Source organism: Pholcus phalangioides, unplaced genomic scaffold (assembly GCF_987345545.1).
Source record: "Pholcus phalangioides strain wild (caught in Gottingen) unplaced genomic scaffold, Ppha-v1.0 ptg000039l_1, whole genome shotgun sequence".
Taxonomy (NCBI): Eukaryota; Metazoa; Arthropoda; class Arachnida; order Araneae; family Pholcidae; genus Pholcus; species Pholcus phalangioides.
The window spans coordinates 8,689,939-8,715,894 of NW_028301625.1; the positions used below are offsets into that span (position 1 = coordinate 8,689,939).

Consider the following 25,956-nt stretch of genomic DNA (forward strand, 5'->3'; position numbering starts at 1 on the left):
ATGAGGCACAGGACAAAAGCTGGGGGAATGGAAAAGTTTTTGGTATATTTGACTGGTTGTAGCTAGAAGGGTGTTTGCGGAATTGGTGGTTACAGGATATTGGCAAAAATTTGATTTTCCACTCCAATCTTCTAGCACTTGTAGATCACCATTAAATCCAGATATTCTGATTAAAATGGTGTCACCTTGTAGGATTTTTTCTGTTCTTTTCAAGTATATGCTTAGCTTGTGTGTTGATTTCTCAGAAATTTCAGATTTTGGTTTTCTAGATTTGATACATTTTCCTTCCATCCACTGTAACTCAAAAACAGTTGGAGATAGGACGGGGTTGCTACTTTGTTTTATGCTTCATTTGGGTTCATCTATCATCCCCTTTTCCTTTGGCAGATAAAGTTCACTCTGCGTATATCATGCCCATGTGCTGGCCAGTTTATGAAACAGCTAGCTACTTCTCATGTTTAGCAAAGTCATTTGGCTCAAGTCGAAAGTATATGAGAAGCTTTTTCTAAGACAAAGCGCATGCTCAAGAGAAAAGAAATATTTTGCTGTTAGAGAAATAGGACAAAATATTGTCATCTCTTACAGGGCCGTCATTCCAACTTTTTCAGGGAGGGGGGCAAAGCACATGTACTCAATGTATGTATATATATATATATATACCATTTTTAGTGTATTTTCAAAAGCCCCCTAAATGACTTGCCTGATCTCTTAGTTATACAGTCTGTCTACAATTGCTTGTTCAGCAGATTAAAAGATGTAAAATCATGATGTTTTAGCAACTTATTGTTTTGCCGGCAAGTTTGTATTGGCTTGGTACATAATACAATATGAAAAACTAGTAACTGGTAATATTTGATCCATATATTCTGACTTCTATTGATTGATTTGAGTTCTAATTGGAGAATCCCATAAGATAAGGGTTAAAAGTTCTTTGTTCATTCAAAAAGTCATTTTAATCTATTCTCTAGATAAGAAGAATGCTTGTTTTCCATTCACAAAGGATTCATAGGGTTATGTTTTGTTAATTAAGGATTTATAATTTGTTGTACACACATGCAATATCAAAATTGTCTAGTTGCCTTCATTACTCATACTTATAGCTTCACTTGCCTAAAAAAATTGATGTCTAACACACATGAAGAATGAATTTTTTTTATTTGTTCTCACTTCACCATTTATAGGTGTTCCAGAAACCTCTTGTATATGATTCAAAAAATGTATATGATCAATAACTTGTATCTGCCCCTTTGTTTATGGATATTAATGTAGAAATTGCTGATCTGTGCACATTTCTTTACTTAGTATGAAATATTAATAAAACAATATAAGATCTCTCTCTCTCATAAATTATGCTATTTTGATGCGAATCTTCATTGGAAAAAATATTCTTCTAGTTGTTTATTTAGAGCTCTATAGATGCTACGAGAGATAGAACAAAAATGTTTTTAGAATGATATCATATGGCTTACAATTTGAAATAGCTTATCATGTAGTGCTCAAACATAATGTATGAAAACACTTATCGACACGGTACAGGGTGAAAACTTAAGCCTGTTCCACCTCAAATAACTTGTGAACTGTTATTGTAGAAACACACTTTCAATTTTTAAAAATATTCAAATAACGTGTTCATTTTAGACATCATTTATTTAACTGACGGCTGTATATGTACTGAGATACAAAATTTAATTTTTTGTAGTCTCCCTGTTCTCTAACTTCCAATTAAAAAGCTGTAGCTCTATCTCATGTGAGCAAAACAAAAAGAAATCTAAGTTTCTAAATACAAAATTAGCCAAGATATTTGTGTTCGAAAATCGCTGAAAATTAGGGAAAGAACAGCACATAAACCGGATAAAACAAGCTTGTTCCTTAATATATGATGTTCTTTCCCTCATTTTTATCAATTTTTTTACTTAAATACCTTAACTAATGTTGCACTTAGAAACATTTTTTTTGTTTTGAGTTTTTTTTGGGCAGGGGCGGCTCAAGAGAGACAGAGCAACAACTTTCCAATTGGAAGTTGGAGAACATGGAGACCATTAAAAAAATTAAATTTTCAATCTCTCTGCATATATGGTCATTAGTAAAATAAATTACATGTCTAAAATGAACACATTATATAAATACTTTTTCTAATTAAAAGTTTCTATAACCAGCAGTTCAGGGGTTATTTGAGCTGAAACAGACTGAAGTTTTCCCCCGTATATTATAATTTGTATACTGAGCAATGACAGAGATACAGAGAAAGAAAAATATACTGCAAAGAGGCAAATTTTTTATTTTTTTCAGATAACAGATGAAGCTGATTATGATGATCAGTATCTGTCAACATTTGAGCTAGAAGGTAGTGATCTTTCATATATATATATATATATACATACATATATCTATATCTATATATATATATATATATATATATATATATATTTGAGTTTTTAATATTTGAAAATTTTTTACCTAGGGAATTTGAAAATGCTTCAACTGTTTAAGCTTATGAAATGAATTGATGGAAAGAAATGAAAAAAATTTAAATGGTTTCTCGTGCAGAGAATGTTCTATATAAGATATTACAGAAAGAAAGAATATTTAAAATTTTTTTTATCTACAAATCATTTGCAAATACACTTCATATAATAGTATTTTTAACATTTTTACTGCCCATTAAATTTGATAGAGCTATGCTGACAAACCACCTCATAATTTTTATGAATACTAGCATACTATACCATGAAATGATTCATATGCTGATAAATATGTTTTACAGGAATTTGACAGGGTTTCAAAAAGAGCAAAATAAACTTTGGCTAAGGCACAGATCCATTCTCAAAGCTCTATCTACAACTTGACTGATATAATTTCAACAACCATGCCATTGGATGCAATGTATATGATGACTAGTTAACTAGACATTGGTCCGCGAATTGAAACACGTGATGGCAGAGAAAGTGTTAAAGTAATTTTTTAACAAGGAAACAGATATTTTCTGGATATTATGCTGAGGTGAACTCGGAAAGAAAAGTCATCTTGTCTCTGCCGGGACTTGTCTCTTCCAGTTCACCTTAGCATAGTATCCAGACAATATCTGAATTTCTTTGATATCTTGGGCTGAGAAAAAAGCTGTCTATATCTGTCTAATTTTCTAACGTTCTTATGTAAGTTGCATAATATTTCAAGTATTGAAACAATTGATTTTTTCTATTTGAACTTTTCAACCCTTAAACTGCTCAATCATCTAACAATCAAAACAATATTTTAATGTAGAGAGATCTCTATGTATATGTTACTATCTGGTAGCCAATCAAGTTTACAAGCTGTTAGCTGAGTCATGTCAGACTGTCCATCGCCCAGTCTCATTCAGCATATATATGCTCCAAGAAAGAAAATTATCCCTGATACTGTAGCGCACTGGTTAGAGCACTTGTTTCAGTTGTGAGGGTAAGGTGGTTTGATTCCTCATGAAAGCAAGTGAATTTTATTTCCAAAAATCATCAATTGAGCATTTTATCCAGTTCCCTGTAAACAATATTTTAAGCCTTGATGAAAATTATTATTTTTTTAAACAACTAAATCTGAATTCTTGAAAAATTATGTACTGCAACTCACCTTGAGATCATTTCCATAAATATCCTATTTATGGATATATAAATATCCTATACTATTTTTCCCAAAAAATAGTTCTATGCAATAAGATTAAAAATAACAAGGATAGGATTCTTTGCACAGAGATAAGGGGGTTAAAACAACTTCAATATGAGCGTGGTAGCCCTGGTTGATAAGATACTCACCTAAAGTACCAAAGGATGTTTAGGAGTGTTGTGAGTTCGATACCTGGTTTCGTCCTTGTCAGAAACTTTCCTGACATGGGGTGCAACAGAAATAGTGACATGGCTACAAAAAAAGATTGCTACCTCATTGAGTCCCACATCGAGGGATTAGCGCACCAACCTCTCAATGAGTATTTAAAAAAAAATTTGTTCGAAATCTGCAATAAATTGTAGATCCCAGTCTAATTGGCTGTGTGTGCAGAAAATGACAGTGGTGCGACAAAAATGATCAACTTCAATATAATATAGACAAAAAAAACCTTATTGAGAAATTGCTTTATTCATCTTTCAGGTACTCCAGTCTGTGCAGGAGTTGTCAAGGCTGAGGCTCGCGTAGTTTTATCAGTGGATAAAGCTATCGAAATAAAGGTTCGAATATACACTTTCCAGATTTGCACGCAAATTGATTATTCTTCATTTTATGATTTGCATTTCAATGATTTACAAGTTATTCCAGGGTAAAGGGACTTATATACGTTGTATACATATTAGATTTAATTTCATGTTCTATACCATATTTAGAAATAATGATTTTTTTAAATTGTTTTCCCTGCCTGCAAGCCAGAGTTTGTGCCCCCATGCTTCACTGGCTTCTTAAAACTAAAGGAAATTAGGTTAAAAATTTTGTCATGTTATCCAATGCAATATTCATTTATTCTTTTATAGGTGTCTGTTTTTCTTCAATATAAATTTTACCATGCTTATTGAAAAGTATTTGAAGGCTGGACTTGCATTCTTATTTAACAGGTTTTTTTCATACTCATACAAGTGAGCATGCGTGCAGTTATGGTACTTAAATGAATGAGTAACTTTTTTTTCCCCCACACAATTTTTATGAAACTCTCAAGCTTTTGGCAGTAAATGGCAGTTGTAACTGTTTTGCCATTGTGACAAAAACTCAATGAATCACAGTCTTGGCAGTCCAGATCATAATTTCATAAGTGTGCAAGTTTGGTTTGAACAATAACTGTTCAAACACAACTTGCACGAAACACACCAACATTTACGAAACCAGCACAATTACACAAAAAAAAGTTTATTTTGATCCTTCACCAGGGGCGTAGCCAGAAATTTCGTTCGGGGACGACGACCAAAGTGACAGAACAATAGATTTGGCCATCTTTTTCCCTTTTTTCGGTCATTTTCTCACATTTCGGGGGGGGGGGGGACCAGACCCCCAAGTCCCCCCCCCCTGGCTACGCCCTTGTCCTTCACAACAAAAGGTGAACAAGGATCGAAAAGAAGCTTTTTTGTGTAATTGTGCTAGTTTCGTAAATGATAATTCTTTTTCTTCTAACAATATTCATTCCATTCACTGTCCAGCAGTTGATGTTGAGCAGATTTGACATATTAATATGCATTTCTTTTCTCGTTGGATGATTGTTGCACTGTAAGATAATTTAACTTTAACACGCATGTCAAGAACAAATTTTATGGGTCATCATTAAACTCTGGGCTCTCACCCTTCTTAAAAATCTCACCCTCATCTCTTTTCAAAATAACCAATGTAATTGGTGTTAATGCATTGATTTTAAATGGGAAGAAAATAAGTACAAGGAGGGAAAAAATTTGCACATAATCGAATGAAACCTCATATATTCGGTTAAAAACCTCCTCATCGGTCATATAAAAATATTTTACTGTGAAAAAAATATGTTGAACCTCTTGCTAACTATGGTACAAATAAATTTTAAACATTTTTTTCTTGGAAAATTAAATTATGTCATTGAAAATTTATTGCTTTAATATCAATTTTTTTTTTCATACCAGCAAGGAGAAATTCTTGTGACATATTCAACAGATATAGGATGGAGCCCATATTTTCCATTATTATCTGGTGTAATTACTGTCTTGGGTGGACTCATATCACACGGTATGTGGAAATTATATCTCAGAAAAAATAATTACTCACTATTGCTAACATTGATAATTCATGCCAGTAAAATAAAAGCACATTAACATGGACTACATACTCAGAGCAATAACTAATATAAATTATTTTATGCAAAAATGTTATCTGAATTCATTGTATTTTGTTTGAATAATCGAATCTTTGAGAGACAGAAGTTGAACCAGAATCTGAATTTATGTATCAAACTAATTTATGTATTATCCCAGCTACTACTAACTTTTCTTTCCAAAATTTGTCTTGACATAATATCCAGAAAGTCTCTTTCCTTGACGTAAATTATGTATTTGTTTGAAAAAAATATTCTTTTGAAGGTGCTGTAGTTGCTAGAGAGTATGGCTTGCCTTGTGTAGTCGGAGTTCAGGGAGCAACAGCCTTACTCAAAACAGGTAATTTTTATATGATTTTATAGGCAGAGGCCCATACAAGAGTATGTGTTTGATTTGACAGAGGCTGTTTTATGTTGTTCAAAAATTCACTCGTAATAAGAGAATGATATCTGAAGGGTTTTTGTTTCAAACTATGTACAGTCAACTATATTCTCCATTTTTTTGTTTCTACTGATTGTTTTAAATGTAGTTTATTTCCTCATAACAATAGTTGACTGTCTGTCAGACCTTCGCAATGCGTGTATCACACTCTAACCACTGTCCCAGGTGTACAAGTATGAAATGCGGATTTCAGAAAACAGATGGTGCACCAATGCAGTTTGTGCTATAAAGATTTGACACTGCGCCATTTTGTTGTGTCATCAACAAGTGTCAGATGCGCACGAGTGATAAATTGGAAAAGTGTGTGCATAGTGTTGTATTGTTGTGTTCAATATGTCGAAAGTTATACTGAACAAAGAGCATTCACAGACAGCATTAATTTTTTTGTTTTCATTTGAAGAAAACTGCTGCTGAATCATACCGATTACTTCGAGAAGCTTATGGTGAACATGCTCCATCGCAAGATATGTGTGAATGATGGTTTCGGTTTTTCAAAAGTGGCGACTTCGATGTTGCAGACAAGGAACATGGAAAACTGCCAAAAAAAAAAAAATGTGGAATTGGAAGCATTGTTGGACGAGGATGATACTACACAGACACAAAAACAATTCGCAGAGCAATTGGGCATTAGTCAACAAGCTGTTTCCAATCGCAATGCCCCATGACAACGTGAAATGCTCCTTGACAATGTTCAATGGTCAATGTTCCATCACATACAGCAAAAGCGGTTCGCAGCACGTTGGAAGCACTCAGCTGGAAGTTCTACCCTATGTGGCTTACTCACCAGACTTGGCTCCTTCCGATTACCACTTGTTTGCATTGATGGGTCACGCACTTTCTGAGCAACGCTTTTGTTCGTACGAAGATGTGAAAAAATAACTCGATGAATGGTTCGCAGCAAAAGGGGAAGATTTTTACTTACGTGGTATTCACAAATTTCAGGAAAGATGGGGGAAATGTATAACAAGCAATAGAGCATACTTTGAATAAAGCACTTTTTATCATTCTTCCGAATTTAATGTGTTTTTTAAAAAAAAAAATCTGCATTTCATACTTGTACACCTGGTAGATATGTCTGTCAGACTAGACACGACCCGGGCTCTGTCCCCACACGGGTAAAGGGCTTACATCACAGAAGGGACAGACAGTCAACTATGTTATGAGGAAATAAACTGTTTAAAACTGTCAGTAGAAGCAAAAAAATGGAGAATAAAAAAAAAAAAAAAATTCTTGGGTTAAGAATTTATTATTCGATGGTTAAGTCTGTTAGAGAAATATGATGCTTTAGTTAGAATACCAGAAGTATCAAAGTTTTTAGATGACCATGTGGAATCTTATATAGCATAGTTAATTAGAAAATAAGTTGGTGAGTAACGAGAGGGTGAAGATTAATTTCACATCAAAATTCAGAAATGGACACGAAGACTAACAGTCATGGATAAAGCAGGTGGATTTATTTTAGATTCATTCTAATTTGTCGATATTACTTAAAGTGTAGCAGTTCCAGATTTCAGATGCATACATACCCCAGTAACATACTATATCATTAGCTACTGGGGTAGGAGAGTATGCGGGAAATGTAAGCTCGGTAACAAAAAGTCTGACATCGCAAGTGGAATGTTTCAGGTTGGGTGAACGAAGAAAAGTTTTGAACACATTTTTTCTAGTAGTTGTAGTCGATGAGTTAATTCTAGTGTAGGTCTGCCAAGATATATAAACTGAAGAGCGGAAAAAAACTGGTGCAGGCATGCGTATGCAAATAAAGAGATATGGAACCAACCAGAGTCGGCAACGCCTATATAACACAACAAGTGTTTGGCATAGTTGTTAGATCGGTTACTGCTGCTACAATGGCAGGTTATCAAGATTTAGTAAGTTTGAACATGGTGTTATAGTCGGCGCACGAGAGATGGGACATAGCATCTCCGAGGTAGCGATGAAATTTGGATTTTCACATACGACCATTTCACGAGTGTACCATGAATATCGGGAATCCGGTAAAAAAATTAAATCTACGACATCGCTGCGGCCGGAAAAAGATCATGCAAGAATGGGACCAACGACGACTGACGAGAATCATTAAACGTGACAGACGTGCAACCCTTCTGCAAATTGCTGCAGATTTCAATGCTGGGCCATCAACAAGTGTCAGCGTGCGTACCATTTAACGAAACATCGATATGGGCTTTCGGAGCCGAAGACCCACTCATGTACCCTTGATGACTGCACGACACAAAGCTTTACGCCTCCTGGGCCCGACAACACAGACATTGGACAGTTGAGGACTGGAAACACGTTGCCTGGTCTGACGAGTCTCGGTTTCCAATTGCTTCGAGCTGATGGACGTGTACGGGTATGGAGACAACCTCATGAATCCATGGACCCTACATGTCAACAGGGGACTGTTCAAGCTGGTGGAGGCTCTGTGATGGTATGGGGCGTGTGCAGTTGGCATGATATGGGACCCCTGATACGTCTAGATACGACTCTGACAGGTACGTAAGCATCCTGTCTGATCACCTGTACCCATTCATGTCCATTGTGCATTCCGACGGACTTGGACAATTTCAGCAGGACAATGCAACACCCCACACGTCCAGAATTGCAACAAAGTGGCTCCAGGAACACTCTTCTGACTTTAGACACTTCCGCTGGCCACCTAAATCCCCAGACATGAACATTATTGAACATATCTGGGATGCCTTGCAACGTGCTGTTCAGAAGATATCTCCACCCCCCTCTTACTCCTACGGATTTATGGACAGCCTTGCAGGATTCATGGTGTCAATTACCTCCAGCACTACTTCAGACATTAGTCGAGTTCATGCCACGTCATGTTGCAGCACTTCTGCGGGGGCCCTACACGATATTAGGCAGGTTTACCAGTTTTTTTGGCTCTTCAGTGTAGTTGAATTACTAATAGCATACGGAAATTCAGAAGAAAAGTTTATGAGAAATTCTCATGGAAACTGTTTTTATGTGTTGAGAGACATTTGCTCTGATGAGCACCAGTTACAGATGGAATTCAGATTAAGTTGGAGAATTTCATGGTCAGACTCCTATTGATGGTACTGTAAATTACACAATCATCAGCAAAAAATCTAGTGGTGCAGTTGATGGTTTCTGGGAGATTATCAACTTAAACAGAGTTTTTACAGTGGCATATGGAAAATAAATAAAAAAAATAGGTAAAACAGTTTTTCCACATTTAGAGCTGTTTTTTCCTTATGCTATTCTGTATTTCTAATATCTCAATGATATTGAACTTGGAAACATGGAATTTTTTTTGTTGGCATCAGGAGAGACAGGGGAACAACAGCTTTCTAGTTGGGGGTTTGGCACACTGGCACTGTATAAAAAGTTAATTTTTTATTTTAATAACTATACAACCCCCTTGAAACATGAATGACATATCTGAGTACTACATGTTATTTGGAAACTTTTTCTAATTGAAGGTATATCTCTAGGATTCTATTCGCCAGTAAAATACCATACTCCATTTGCTATGCACATTGTATATCGTCATCATCAACAATTTTTAATCTACTGCTGGATGGTCTCCTCTAAATTTTTCACCTTGTATATACTTTACATTAATACTGACTTGAAACTTTTTTTTCGATGCAGGTGATTTGATAATATTGGATGGAAGTCAAGGTAAAATCATGAAAGTGCAAGAGTGTGTAAATACTAATGGAGGAAATGGTTGTGAACATTGATTAACAAAAAAATATTTATTCTTGTACAGATTAGAACTTTAGTTACAATGTGTAGCAAACATAGAACTTGTAAAAGCTTTATATACATAATACATAAGGATATTAATATCTTCAATGTATGTAGCACATCTGTGATTAAATTTCTTTCACCATATGTCTTCAGGGTCACTTGTTTCTTCACTGGAAAACGAAACTGTACTTGACATCAGGAGATTCAGGAGATACAAAAAATCACACTTTCAATACATCTATATACAGGGCGTCCATAATTAAAAGACCCTATTTTAAAGTAGCCTACAGGCGAAACCAGTCATCAGAAAAAGTGAAATTTTGTGCAGGACTTCGTGAAGTGATGGGAATTTGTTTTAGGGGAAAAAAATTAGTTGTACATGTTGCGGCACCACCAGAGGGCGTTTAACTTTGAATACCAGTAGTAAACATGTAAATTTATATGATGTCACGCAGCAGCTGTTATAAAACCTAGAAACATTTGCAGAGATGTTTCTCAATGTGTTTGCTGCTCACAATGACGATAAGTTTACAAGATCACACTTTCTTGTTATAACAAAACAGCAATTCTGCAATAACTACTCTATGGAAAAATCTGACTTGGAAGAGGATTGAAAAAGGTCCAGTGAATGTTGAAAACCTTTGGAGTATGATAATGAAATATGAAACTACAGGATCATTAGCTGTTTCTCCTGGAAGAGGAAGAAAGCCCATTTTTATAGATGCAGAACAGGAAGTTTTGCTTCAGGTGAAGAGGACAGAGCTTCAAATTCTTGTGGTAGCACTGCACATTCACAACTGCCAAATTTGGGAACCAGAAAATCTGCACGCTATCTTAGAAGTTCTGTTCCATTCACCAAAAGTGACAGTATGGCATGGCATGGATTTACTGCAACATTTATTCTCGGTCCCTACTTCTAGGAGAAATTACATTCTACAGGTCCAGTGACATGTTCGATCACAGTGAAGCGATATGCATTGTTGTTACAGAACAAAATTGTTCCATCTCTGCAAGCATGTCACTGCCTTGCAGACATAATCTTTATGCAAGATGGAGCTCCTGCACACACTGCAGCGTGTGTTAAGAATGTTCTTAATTTTACAGAAGAACGTATCAACAGCCGGCACTTCCCTAATGTATGGCCTCCCTGATTCCCGGACCTTAATCCATGCGATTTTTGGCTTTGGTGGCATTTGAAACGTCTGGTAAGTCATGATAATCAAAGAACTTTACCTGACCTTAAAGGCAACGTTTTATGCCACATGCTGAACACTTCCCCGCACACACTTCGGTCAGTTGTGGAACATGTCATCTTGAGATTTCACATGGTATCTGAAAAGGATGGCCATCATGTGGAACATGTTTTGTTGCAGTAACAATTGTAAACATTTGCCTAAATGTGTCATTTCTTAATAAAACGCCCGCTGGTGGTGAAATGTGCAACTAATTTCCCCCAGAACAAATTCCCATCACTTCATGAAGTCCTCCAAAAAATTTCACAATTTTGATGACTGGTTTTGCCTGTAGGCTACTTTAAAATAGGGTCTTTAAATTATGGACACCCTGAACATAAAATTGATTTTCTATATTCGTTGCCTAGTCTTAACAAACTTTTAAAGTAGCCTATCATTCCAGTCGGGCCCTGTTTGGTATGTATACAAAATTTGGCGGAGAGCAGTCTAAAATTGTAGATCTGTATTAAGAAAATATACACACATCAAATCAATTTTATGTGTGTATATTTTCTTAATACAGATCTACAATTTTAGACTGCTCTCCGCCAAATTTTGTATACATACCAAACAGGGCCCGACTGGAATGATAGGCTACTTTAAAAGTTTGTTAGGACTAGGCAAATGCCTGAAATGATAAACAATGTTTCCAAAGCTAGGCTAATAAGAAAACTAGCCTCACTTACCCTTTACGTAAAAAAGGCTCAGTCGATAACCCAGAGAATTATCTGCCTCTGTCATGCCTTTGCTCAATCTTGAAAATTTATACATTAATTTCACAACAATGACTTGAATCATGGCTTTCTGCAAAAACGATATCTTATCCCCCCTCTCAAATTGGTTTCAGAGAAAAAATCATTAACAACTGATAATATATTCATTTTAGATTGCCTTATTAACAAAAAAGAACCCTAAGATAGGAACAATTTTTTTGCTTTATTCATTGAATTCAAGGCCAAATTTGATCGTATTAACAGAAACATTTCTTTTTGTAAAGCTTTTCACTCTTGGTTTCAGTTATCAGTTTGTTAATGTTATTGTTGCCTTGTATGATTCCAATCATCAAACTATTTCAACTGACAGGGGCTTCATTGACAATTTCTCGATCCAAACTGGTGTTTGATGCAGTATAACTTTGATAGTCTTTGCACCAATAAAAAACAAACTTTAATCCAATCCGAAGGTGCATATGTATTTTCAAATAGGTGATGGCACATATTGCAGTGAATCCATCTTAAAAATGTGATATTTGTTTTTGGTGAAGTGCTCTTATGCACTCTATAAAAACACCCTCTACCGCCTTTTCTATTGCAATTCGACCGCACATTCTATGATGAAAAATGCTTGTTTAGGTGTCTTATCACTTTTAAAAGGTGATAAGACAGCATAATTCATGTTTGTCCTATGAATTTATAATCAGCCTGTATTACATATGAGAAACATCAATGAACTAAACCTCTTCCGCTACCTATTAAATAAAGCTGTTACAATTCTTCAATTACAATCAGCGACCGGATTTTGATTAATGTGCCGCATGAGAAAAACAATATATGATATGATATTAACTGATATTCTATAAGCAATAATATTAATCAAATTATTAAGTTTGCTTCGAAATTTTAACAGCTGTTATTTGCCCCAGAAGTATTCTCAGACTTCAGTTTTTTTGGCTGTGCAGAAAAAAAATTCCCTAAATTGTACGAGGCAGCATGTTATTTTATCATTCCACATAGAAACAGGTTTGTGTAGGTGAAGTAGAACAAAATGTGGCCCTATCTGCGAAAAAATAATTAAAGGGCACTTTTTTTTCCATGTAAGAACAAAATTTTCCATTTTACTGTGAGCATGTAGGTGCTCATCATATTCCTCCTCCAAGACTGATCTTTCGGTGGGGCCTCCACTATAGTGAATTTATATTTAAAAAAGAAAGTTTGTCCCGGCCCTCGTGCTAGAGCCCTGCCAGTCCAACCCTTGTAGACAGGTGTCGTGCCCCAGGCACTAGACCCGAGGGGTGCAAATTTCATTCTTAAACCTCTCTAACATTACAAGGGGGCGTCAAAATGTGCACGTGCCCCGGGTGACCAAGCATCTAGTTGTGGCCCTGCTGGTAGAGGTCATAGTGCACTTAAAACATTAAGGATAGATGCTTGATTTCAGATGCGTGATATATATATTCACTGACACAACTCAAATGAACACCCTATGATTCACTGATGATTAGCATCATGATTACTTCAGTTAAAGCCATATGTCAGAGTTTTTGGGGGTGCTTTTCTTCTGGTGATGGTTATTATCAAAGCTCTCGATTGTGAATATACCTCCTAATAGGCTGACAGGGGCTCCAACCTTATGAATACCAACCATGAGTTCAACCGGGAACAGCACGGAGACCAGTGGTGCCACATCCAGCAATAGGGCGCTAGGCTGCGATCTTCGGTGGCCCCCAGGTCAGACTCTTCACAAACCCCCCTTTAATATTAATTTGTAGCATGAAAAACAAAAAAGAACCACATCTGATGAAAATTATCTCTGGGCACCCGGGCAGGAGCCCTGTAGACCCACTCCCTTTGTGGAGGCCATGCACGAACCTCAGTTGAATCACGATAAAATTTGGTAAAATTATTTATGACAATAAATATGTAAATTAAGAGGTGCTGCCCAGGCCCTCTTTTATTTTGCCCTGGGGCAATGATGTTGCTGGGACGGCAGTAGAAACACTTTTTTTTGATTAAATATGCAAAAATTTCTTTGAATTCTGTAGAACAGCATTATCATCAAGGGTTTCGCGAAAAACTTTACCCTGGTATAGAGAACAGATATAAGTATACAGAAATGGGCAGTCAGAACATTCTGGAGCTAAACAGCACCACACTAGAGATTCTTCTATTATGGTGTTGGCTGAAAGAGGCATTTCTCAGAAGATGAACAAGGAATCCATGCTTATGCTGGGGGGATTTGACTAAAGAAAGGAAACTCAATTGGAAAAATGTTCATAAAGAACGAAAAGATCCTTAACAAAAAAGAGAAGTAGCCTAATTTTTTTCCAAGAACCAGTTTCTCTAGAAATAGGTGACACTTTTTGGATGTGCAAGAAAGGAGTTGTGCTGAGATGAATTAAGCATTGGATAGCAAAGAATTCAATAACATATCAACACTGAAAAGTGTTGTATTTACCTGTGCTCATTTATTCACTCGTGCTTTCCCTTCAAAATTATTTGATGTGTAAAAGTTTGTGTGTGTGAGAGAGTGAAAACACTGTCATATAATAAATCTGTCATTGAAAATGCTGCCCCTGTAATCATACTGCCTCATGCCTGGCACCGGCCCTGGGTTGGAGTGTATCACTTGTTTCCTTCAAACTTTTCCTGGGAAACCTTTTAACTAATCCCGACCCCACAATCTCTTGTTTTACTTCTTAACACGTTCATTCAATCTACAGTGAATAAATTCTATGCTGAAATCAAATCTAGTGAATTTCAATCTATTTACACAAATACCTTAGCAACTTCATTACTGAACCTTACTTAAACAGTTGCAATGACATTAAAATTTTTTCCAAGCACATTTGAACTTTCTCTGAAATGTCCTATCTGTGATCATCAGTGAATTGCCAATTTTATTCATTTCTTTTCCAGAAGTATAAAATTTGTTGGAGTATGGAATGAATTTTTCTCACACTGGTTTCTCTGCCTCTATTTTTGTTGAATTTCTCTCCCGTAACCCAGCATCATTTGCTAAATTCTCAATTTTGTGAATTTTTGACTGTACAATTAATTTTGATTTTTATCCCCTCAATGTGTTACATTACGTAGGAATCTTTTTAATTGCTATATGATTGTTTTGAGATAACAAATTTGTTATAAAAAAAGGTTTGGCCTATTGCTTAATACAAAATTTCAATTATACTCTTACAAACTCTAGCACTGCGTTAGCCCATTTCCTTGTGGTACCTTCTATGGTCACCACAGAAAATTTTGTGATTGCATTCTCAAAATTACAAAAAAAAATCACTTGAAAAATACTATACAGCACTGTAGTTTTAAAAAACAAATATTTTTTATCATAGAATAATGTCATTTGTTACAGTACCTCTCAATTGCCTAAAGTTATAACTAATTTCATTTCAACATCACTTCTGGTTTAACATCATATCCTTCAGGACGTACAAACCTTTCAACATATTTCAATCCATGTGATCCATTTGATGAATAATTTTCAAAAAATGGGAGATCCAGGAGGTGAGGAGAATATTTTTTTAGAAAATATATCCAACAAACACAAATTTCATTCTTAAGAAAAAATAGGGCTTCCTCTTGAGTTCGTTCATAGTACTTTGGGTGACATTCCAATTTATCTAACTCTTCCAACATAGTGTTGTCAACTTCATATATTTCTCCAACTACTTGCTAGAAATATTTAAAAAAAAGCATAAATGGTTGAATGAAATAAAGTTGTAAATATAAAAATTAAGGAAATTAAAATAAAGAACTAGATAAATGACATGAAAAAACACATAAAATTTAATAGTTAACTAATCTATTTAAAACTAAATCATGAATTAGTAAAATCATCAATGCATCTTATTAACATTATTCAGAGGAATTTCTAATTTGGCAAATGCCAGAAAGTGTTGTATATGTGTATATTCCCTGATAAATTAACAAAATGTCCGACGCGCGTATCATGTGTTTGAAGTGTTGCCAAATTAGAAATCAAAAATTAAAACAATTTTTGTGTTTGCAGATCTGTCTGCTCTTTAAGGAGAGACTTCCTTAGAGAGAAATTTGGCCTGCATTGACACCTTAAAGTTGGGAAAGTACAGAAAACACACAATTGCAGTAGACTCTCACTAATCCGCTGTAATGGTGCCGCGAGTGGAAACAAACCATTCCATTTTTGAAAGTGCTTTAAAGTTTTGTGTTTCGCATTGATAAATACTTTCATCTGTTATCATAAGTAAGCATCCAGTGTCGGCCCACAACCATCAGACACGATGGTGCATCATTGTCAGGAGATGCCCGCATTGTTTATGCAAAACCACTGTTGCAGCCACTAATGTCACCTGGTGGCAACAGAGGCAATTTGGATGATATACAAATCTTATATACAATCGGTAGTGATTGGCTGCCTCTCCTATAGCTGGTAGGATGTGTATATATATTGCAGCAAACAACATCATGGTCTCATTGCACTTGTAATTCCATTTTACTAGTTAGCTTCACTTGGGGAGTTAGGATGTCTTAGCCATGGGATAGCTCTCCAGTCCTCTATATATGTTCCTGAACTCTATTCATGGCTTCATGAGGCAAAGGAATGGATGAGCTGACATCAAACACCTGGCTATAATAAACTTCCTGATTGGATATCAGGACAAGCAATGTGGCAATTTATGGTAATATATCAGTTTCATTCCAAATTTATAAAACTTTTACAACCAATTCTGTTAAATATTCTCAAATTAAAAGTAATAAAGTAATGATTTTGAGTTCATTTCTGACCCTTGTTGTGTTGGATCATCTCGTGATGCTCTCTACTGAACCTGAAATAAGACCAGGTTCATCACACCGGCACATATCAGACCAGAGTGTGTCGTATAACTAAAATCACTGAATTATTGCCAGTTAATTGAAAAAGCCCATTTAAATAATATAAACATCTGTGCATAGACATACAATGACATGTTTTCTGCATCTATGCTCAAAGAAAAATGCTGGATTACTTTACTAGCACATGGCCGGATTACTGAGAGTTTACTGTACAGCCAATTGCTACCTGTGCTGCATGCACAGATCAATCTGCAGAGCCATTACGATGCCCACACAACTGCACAGTAGTTCTTAACTAAATTGATTACCAAGACAGAAAACTATTTAGCTTGCAGAATTAATAATCGGTTTAATAATAAATTTTGTCATCTTTAGGTATATATATATAAATTTGTTACATCTTCAGATATATATATATATAACAGCCCTATACTTATTTTTCTACTGAGAGATTGGGTAGAATTATGAACCTACTTGGTGATGATTAAAATGAGTGAACCCAACTCAGAAAATTTGGAAGAAACACACATTCTGGTATTTTTAAATGAAGAAATTTTGATGTGTTAAGTGTAACAAATATGAAGGAAGCAGTTACTTATTGCAATCAAAATGTACAGTGTGCTAAGGAAAGTTCCTTTGCCACATTTTACTGGCAAACCGTTGATTCTAGAGCTATAATTTTGATTAGAAAAGTAACAACCTGTTGAACTTAAGATACATTATTCATGTTGCAAGGGGTTGTATAATTATTAAAATTAAAAAAAAATTGGTTCTTTTAAGCACAGGGTATCTGTATAAAAAACTAAGGGTGCAGTAGCCTGGTCGATAAGGTACTCGCCTGAAGTACCAAAGGATGTTTAGAGGTGTCACGAGTTCGATACCCGGTTTGTCCTTGTCAGAAAACTTTCCTGACACAGAGGTACAACAAAAAACGGCGACTTGACCGCAGCAAAAAACTGCTACCGCAGGGAGTCCCCCATTAAGGGGTTAGCATACCAGCCTCTTGATGAGTATAAAAAAACAAGCCTGCTATTCTGAATCGACAATAAATTGTAGGTTCCGGTCTAATTAGTCCTCGTGTGCAGAAAATGGCTGTGGTGCGACAAAAATGATCAAATTTATAAAAAACTAACTAGAAAGTTGTTGCTCTGTTTCTTCTGAGGCAAATGAAAAAAAAATTCCAAGTTTCTAAGTGCAATATTCACTGAAATATTCAAATTCAAAAAACAGGAAAATTGGGGGAAAACAGTATTAAATGCAGAAAAACTGTTTTACCAACATTTAATGCTGTTTTTTCCCCAAATTTACTCGAATTTGAATATCTAAGTAAATATTGCACTTAGAAGTGTGAATTTTTTTTGTTGGCCCCAGAAGAGACAGGGCAACAACTTTCTAATTCGGTTTCTGAGCACACTAGGACTGTATAAAAAGTAAATTTCTTTATTTTTCCATGTATACGACCCTTCAAGAAAATTTTGATGTTTTAAGTAACTGCACGTCATTTGAGAACTTTTTGTAATTGAAAGTATGTTTGAAAGTCAACTGTTACAGAGATATTCGCTATGCAAACAATTTGGGACAGCCTGTATACAACCCTTTGTAATACGAATAACACATCTGAGATCTACACATTATTTGGATACTTTTCCAATTGGAAGTATGCCTCTAGGATCAATGGTTCACTAGTAAAATGTGGCTGAGGGACTTTCCTTACGCTACCCTGTATACATTAAATACTTTTATTTCAAATAATGCCATGTTTATACATTAGATCAGTCTGCTCACTGCTGCTGGGGAGAGGGCATGGTCCCCCCCCCCCATGTCTCCGCCCATATTTTACACCACATATTTTTGTGTAATTTTTTTATAATTCAAGAACTTTTAGGATACATGTGAAAAGGCTCGCTTGAGTGCATATTCATTTTTTTATAACTAAGCATCCAAACGAAAAATTGGATTATATTTTCAACAAATGCATAGTCATAATAATGCTGGAAAAAATAATTACATTAAGAAAATCACAGAATATTTCAGGCACTGCTATAGCATCAATGGATTTCATATGTGGTTTCTCAATAGGGAAATGGATAAAATTATGTTGTTTTAAAGTAATTTTGGTTTATTTTGCTACAAAACACACTCCAGTGCTATGGTCAAGTATACATCATTATTAAAGGTCAATCAGGGTTTGGGTTTCAGACAGAACATGTGGTTTTTAATATCCAAAAATAAATCTCTAAAAGTGCAATAGTATATAAAATTTAAAAACATAAAAATATGTCATGAAACCAATGTTTCTCAAAGGGGTGATGGAACAAACAAAGGGCGCAGGTAGGAGTTACAGGTGCAATATAGGATCCTACAGGTCGGCTTAGCAAGGAAAGCACTGAGAGTATATTTTTTTTCAGAGCAGAAGGGAGATAAAATAAATAAGTTTGGAAGACTCTGGTTTAACAATCAGATTGCTCCCATCATCCACAGATGATGAGCATAGTAGCCCCTGCTCAATCATTCTGTGATTAGAATTTTTTTTAATATGAAATTCTTTGACTCCTTTATGATCATGGACGAAGTATTTCATCCAAACGCCAGTGGAATAAATTCAATCAAGTTATCTGTGCTTTCTTTCTCTCTTCTCACCATTGCAAAGCTTTGTTGTAACCCAACCAGTTTACTGTCCAACCTTCAGGGATTTCTGAGTTTTTCTGGGGTTCGACTGCATCAAAAGCTAAAACATTTTACTTTGGTGTTGCAATGAAAATATCTATATTTGAGAAATATTGATGTTAGTTTAGGTTCCACGAAACAGTCTCATAACCGTCAAAAGCGCAACGTCAACTAGATTATTGGAAACCTCTTGTCTAAATTTTGAGTTGATTGATAAGCATGAAATGAATAATATTACTTGTCACAAATTTTAATGTCCATGAAATAATTATAAAAAAAATTGCTTACCTTTCCTTTGCCTTCACAGTAAAGTAAATATGGAATATTATACCTTGATGCAATAACAAGAGGCCATTTTTTCAGCGTTTGAGCTGGTCCTAAGTATACTGAGACACCTTTCTGGTCATGCAATAACTTATGATTTGGCTCATCCTTTTTCAAAGTGCCATACAAAAATACGAGGTGACGATTTTCAGTCAAATTCTTGTTATTTTTATCTGAATTTTCCTAATAAATACACACAGCATTAGCAGGCAGAAAAAGACAAGAGGAAGTTTTCATAAGCATATTTTTATGCAAGCTAAAGAAATCATTTTAACAAAATCATTTTTAAAACAAAAATCAAAATGAGAAAAATGTAACATACTTGACGACTCTTTTCTAGGAAAAAAAAAATTTTTTTTGTATATCCCTGTGATAGCTTATAACTCTGAATATTATCAAAGACACAAAAAAAAAAAAGGAGTTGAATTATTACCACTCCATGTAGTACAAAACTCCAATACCTATTTTACAGACAAAATGTATAAACATGGGTAGAGGGATCCTAGCTTAGTGTCAGTAAAAATAATAATCATAGATTTCAATAAAAATACTACTGTTGTAGAGTGTTACGGGAAATCCTGCTGGAAAAGTTGTTGAGGCATATTCCCAATCAAGAAGTCTCACTTTAGAGAGGTAGCTATTTTATTTCCCATATCAAAGAAGTTTTTCTGGCTTAACAAGGACTTGATTTCAGCATGGCAACATAGGCATTTGGCCAGGGCCCAATGTTTTTAGGGGGGGGGGTTCCCCAAATTTATAATAGTATATTATATTTTACTCAAATTTTTATGAGTTTTATTTAGTAAAACTTTGGAAAATCAGAATTTTCCCTACACCACATCATACTATTGTTAAAGTGCCCATTTAAATAGCAAACCCTATTAAATATCAATTTTAATATTTTACCAATCAGTAATAGACTTTACACAGCATGTACAATGCACCTATTGCAATATTAACTATGTGACGAAAATATGCTTCAATGTGTCAGTTTTTTTGTTTGATTCATCAATTTCACATCTTTTGACTAAAATGATTTATAAAACATGTTTAATAAACAAGAAATCCTCAAATCTTCATGAAGATTCTTCATATTTGCAATGCAAGACTTCATGTAGCTGATCTGGCAAACTGCAACAATTTTCATCTTTGGTTCAGGTTGATGCCACAATGCTAGAGGTTTAGAAGAAACATTTCCAAATTTTGAGACAGCATTGAATCATCATCGACAGTTTCACCAATATCAAACTGTCATAGAGAAAGCTCATTCTTATTAAAAAGGATAAAAATCATCAGTTCACTCAAGTCTTTTACAAGAAAAACTGTCATCTCTTTAGCTTCATTGTGTATTGAAGCTGAGATATCTCAAAAATTATATTTTGATCACATTATATGAGAGTGAGACAAAAGCATTTATTGTAAGACTATTAAAGCATTTTATGGAGACTATTAAATTACATTTCTAATTTAAAATAGTGAATTCCCTTTTTTTTTATGTGTTTACAAACAACATGTACTTTATTTGTTGACCTACCAAACTTCTTCAATCACAGTCCAAGGGGAACCTAATACCTCTTTTGCCCAGGGCCCATCTAGTCAAATTCAGGCCCTGGGCTTAACGCATTTTCATTGTACTGTCCTAATAACATCTCAAGTAGGAACCACTATGTGTACAGGGTATTTGTAAACTGTTTTCTAAACAATTAACAACTAATTTTAGGGGTGATAGTAACCATCAAGAGGAACAATATTTACAATGGAACCTATGTTGCAATTTACTCAGTGTCAAAAAAGAGTAAGGTACATTGTCCACATTGAACAGTGGAAAAAAGACATACCAAAATCATAAATTGCACAATTCCATGTAGATCAGCGAAAGAGTCAAAGGAGATGCTGAAAGTGATGTTCAAGTCAGGGTAGGCAGGTTTTTGACACTTTAAACTGCCACGTCAAAAATCTCAAATATTGCTATTCAATATAAAATTTCCAGTTGAAAATATACAAACTGATTGCATGTAATGTTTGAAATCACTAGGTTATACAAAAAATAAATACTTAATATGATTTTCTGCTCTCTACAGAATTATTTTGGACAATATATGTGAATTTTTTCTTGTAAAATATACAATTTGAATAAAGCATATCATAAAGGCTGAAGGAAAAACTATGGAACTATTTGATATTCCTCAATTCAAGATGATTCTCGACCTTCCAAAATTTCTTGAACTACTTCTATACAGTATGTGTATTGATATAAACCATATGCTGTACCCTTTCCATAACAGATAGGTGTTTACAAATTTCCTTTATGCCATATAATATGTAATGTTGATTCCTATCAATAAATTATCTAGATAATCACTGATTACTTAAAACATTACCCTTATTGTGCATAACATTAGAATGTATCTAGCAATCAAAATACAGTCGGATCCACCTATAACAAAGTCTGAAAAAACAGCCAAACTGTTTGTTATAAGCGAACTCCATTATATCCGTATTGAATTGAAAAATGATGTGCTCAAGAAAAATATAACATTTTACATGCATGATACATATTTTTTAGTAATCTGAGCATTCTCTGAAAGAGATTAAAATAGTATATATTTTTATAAAGATTGAAAAATTTTGATTGAAATCTTACGCAACTGAAAAATGATGTGGCAATTATTGATTTACTTATAAAGTTTAATTTACAGATAAGATTTAGATAAGATTACAAAGACATTCGTGACAATTTTATGTCAAAAATTAGTTATAGGCATACCTTGTTGAAATCAGGGTTCATTATAAGCAATCAAAATAGCATAGATGAGTAATATGAAATACACAAGACACAGGAAAAAACTTTGTTATATGTAAGCATTTGTAATATTCATGTTCATTATAAGTGAGTCAGACTACTAAATTGTAGCATTAAAATGTCCTTTAATTTGGCAGGTTTTGCTGATTGTATTTGATGCTTAATTAAGAAACTCCTATAACTTGATCTTAGTGCAAAAGTAAGAATTACAAAGTTTGACTATAATATGGCATATTTACTACCATTTACAATGTAATGGTTTTCCAAAAAAAGCTGTATCTGAAATTCAAAACTGCTTTGGGTATCGAGCTCTGCCAGCTCTGCTTTGATTGAAATAAGTAATAATACTTTTTAAAACGCCAGATTTACACAACCTAAGCTAAGATATTTTTAGATAAAAATAAATGAGTTTAATCAGTATATTAACAGATGCTGCGCAATAATTTTTCTCCGAGGAAGACAACATTTAAGAATCACAGATAGTGATGGATTTCCCCTATGTGCAAGAGCTTATGGGCAGGATTATGGGCATCGAGGAATTCCTCACTTCAAATGAGATCAGAGAGATGTGTAAAATGTGGGAAGCTGTGCTAAAGTTCGTAGAAACAACCCAAATAAAGCTGCAACAGTGCGAGCAATGAATATGTTTAACAACAATGCAATTTCCAATTCCTTAAAAGCAAGTTTTATTGGATAGGTTTCTTCTTGAAGTCACACGAAAAGAAAAATGTTGCAGTGAGCCAGCAGATAGCACCCCATAAGTCAGCCGTTCTCTGGCTTAGAGGCAGAATGCAAACCAGTCTCCCATTTGAAAAAGTCTCTCCACAGACAGCAGGCAGACCTACAACACAATATTGACAAAACATGAAAATTCAAGCATTTCCATCTTTATTTCAGAAAATGGAACACAGATGGCAGCACACACACAAACACGAAACAAGCACAACTCCACAACATAATAAGGCTACACATACACTCAGAACATGCATTCCAGCGTGTGCCAATTCGTTATGAATTCCACAGAGGAATGTGTATGAGGTGCACGTATGGTTTTTAGTAATAGTCTTCTCTTTTATCCTATAGAGCATAGTCTCCCAAACATTTTGTCCATCGCCCCCCCCTTCATCAGAAATTTTTTCCTCTCATTGCCCCCCAACTCAAGTAAACCTATAGGATCCTATGTTAAATCAGTAGGTTATATTGCCCCCTTGGACCATTCCATCACCCACCAGGGGGCGATATTGCCCACTTTGGGAAACACTGCTATAGAGCAAGTTAATTTGTAAACATTATTGTATTTTATGTTCACTTTATGGCATTACTATATATTGTGTTGTATTATTGAGTAGCTGCTGGTTTCATCAGTCAATTTTATGTGAATGAATAATTGTGGAGCAAATCATCCGAGTTCCCTGTAGAAAAACCTGTTTTTATATATGAGTGATTCGGATTATGAGCATGTTCACAGAGCAAATTATGTTTGCCAACCAAAGCTCCATTGTAATTAAAATATACGTATTTAAAAAACACACAAATAATAATAAAAGTTATCTTCATAGAGATAACTCACATTCATTAAAGTTCTATCCAAAACAATTTTTTGACAGTTAGAATGAGCTTTAGAATTTTTTTCAAGTTCTTTGTAATATCTTTCTTTTTGGTTATGTATGTATCTGAAGAATGATGAATTTGAGCTAGTAACTTTCAATAGAGTCTCCACTGTGATGGTCGTAACGTTCAAGCGTTTACAAAGAGGCATAAATAAAAACTCAATCATTTCAGAAAATCCAATGAGCTATTTAAACGAATTATTAATTATGTCGCATCATTCATTATACTCAAAACATATATTGAAGTACGGAAGTTCATACCGATGATGTCATTATGTGTATGACCGAAACCAAAGCAGTATTAATAACAGTGTTGCCACCAGTCAAAACTTTCCTTCATCAAAGACCAGGCTTAAAACAAGTCTCCCTGCAATTGTGAATGTGTGTTTTGAGCTGCTATAATTGGCAACTTATCGCCGAACGCGAAAGTTGACTGGTGATTTCGCTCGAATGAACAACGTTTATGAACGAAACGATGAACCTCTCCGCTAATTATACGAAGTACAGATGACGATACCAAGCGGAAAGAAAAGCCACATTCTTTTGTGGTAGGGTTACCAGACGTCCTCCTTTTGATGTCATTTCAAGCAGGGTTGTAAATAGGATTTTGTCCGCCCGGGGCAAAACAGATTTTTCCACCCCCCCCATAACTTTAAAATTCGATAATTATGCAACGATGTTCTTTGTTCCCACCGAAAATTTCATGAACATGGCCTCATCGAGGAGAAATATAATTTAATTTATTTTATTTACTACTTCTCCTCTAAGGTGTAGACCCAAAATTGCAAAAGTAACCACGGCGAAACGCGTTTATCCGTGGTTCCTTTTTACAATTTTGGGTCTACACACGTTGGTCTTTCCGTAGTATCAGATTCCCATATTTCTCTTGGTGAACGTTTTATTTCGTGGAATTCATTTTAATCCACTGAAATTTGCAGTAATACTCCATTATTCACCATTGTGATTTTTTTCCATAATTTCAAAAATATTTGGGAACTTTGTTTACTTTTGGCGTCATTTTTGGCATTGTCCCGTATTTGAAATCCCATTTTCCGTGTTTCACTCGAGGAAATATGGTCAGCCTAGTTACAGCCCATTATGATACCGACTGTGCTATCGATGGACACCACTGAGCTATAAGTAAACTTCCTTATAGCTCAGTGATGGACACACACACACAGTAGTAAAGTATTCAAAATTTAAACTTCCACTAGTCAACGCCATCGAGAATAGCAACCTACTTTTAAAAATCGAGCGCATGCGCAATCTGACATATTCAACACTGCGGCGAACATCTAGTTAAATAAGAAGGCCATACGCCCCGTATTTCCCGGGAAAGTCCCGGTTTTTTATGTTCTGGCCATCCTGACTTTTTCCAAAAATGTCCCGGTTTTTAAACGAAGTTTACTTGAAACATGAATTTTTTTTTATTTTCACATCAAAAGTGTTGATGCAGGTAATTTTCATAACTCAAAATAACTATGGTTTGACATAAGCTGACCATATTTGTTCGAGGAAAATACGTGAAACTAGGCTTCGAAATACGGGACATTGTCAAAAATTAGCAAAGTCGCCAACTCATGCTAAAAATCTTAGAAAAAGTCGCCAATCGAGAAGACTGAAGCGCCATTTCAAATTGCAGTGAATTAAAAAAAACATGACAAATATGTGAAATAAATATTCTTATTTGTAATCGTAATTAGTTTAGTTTAGACCCGAGCACGCCCAGGCTCTGTCGCTTTGCGAAAAAAGCTCATTGATCGTGAGATCGTGAGCGTGCCGGAGAAGACTCAAACCGGCAAGTCGGCCGGGAAAGCACAC

General features: G+C 35.0%; 2 protein-coding genes across 5 annotated transcripts; one reads left to right on the forward strand and one right to left on the reverse strand.

Moving 5' to 3' along the window:
• LOC149065541 (uncharacterized) lies at positions 1 to 10,097 on the forward strand. The gene is made up of 7 exons (XM_089254006.1): positions 1 to 42; positions 586 to 636; positions 2,290 to 2,344; positions 4,117 to 4,193; positions 5,595 to 5,697; positions 6,048 to 6,122; positions 9,852 to 10,097. The coding sequence occupies exons 1-7, from the start codon at positions 1 to 3 to the stop codon at positions 9,941 to 9,943; spliced, it is 495 nt and encodes a 164-aa protein (XP_089110132.1). The 3' UTR covers positions 9,944 to 10,097.
• LOC149065542 (gamma-glutamylaminecyclotransferase-like) lies at positions 9,944 to 24,639 on the reverse strand. 4 transcript variants are annotated; one of them, XM_089253591.1, is made up of 4 exons: positions 24,096 to 24,620; positions 19,687 to 19,905; positions 15,356 to 15,591; positions 9,944 to 10,123 (listed from the first exon to the last, which is right to left on the reverse strand). In XM_089253591.1, the coding sequence occupies exons 1-4, from the start codon at positions 24,300 to 24,302 to the stop codon at positions 10,090 to 10,092; spliced, it is 696 nt and encodes a 231-aa protein (XP_089109717.1). In that variant the 5' UTR covers positions 24,303 to 24,620; the 3' UTR covers positions 9,944 to 10,089. The 4 variants fall into 4 exon arrangements, with proteins under 4 accessions (XP_089109717.1, XP_089109716.1, XP_089109719.1 ...); XM_089253590.1 differs by having other exon boundaries at positions 15,275 to 15,591; positions 24,096 to 24,618; XM_089253593.1 differs by having other exon boundaries at positions 24,397 to 24,613.
• Positions 24,640 to 25,956: the final 1,317 nt, after the last annotated feature.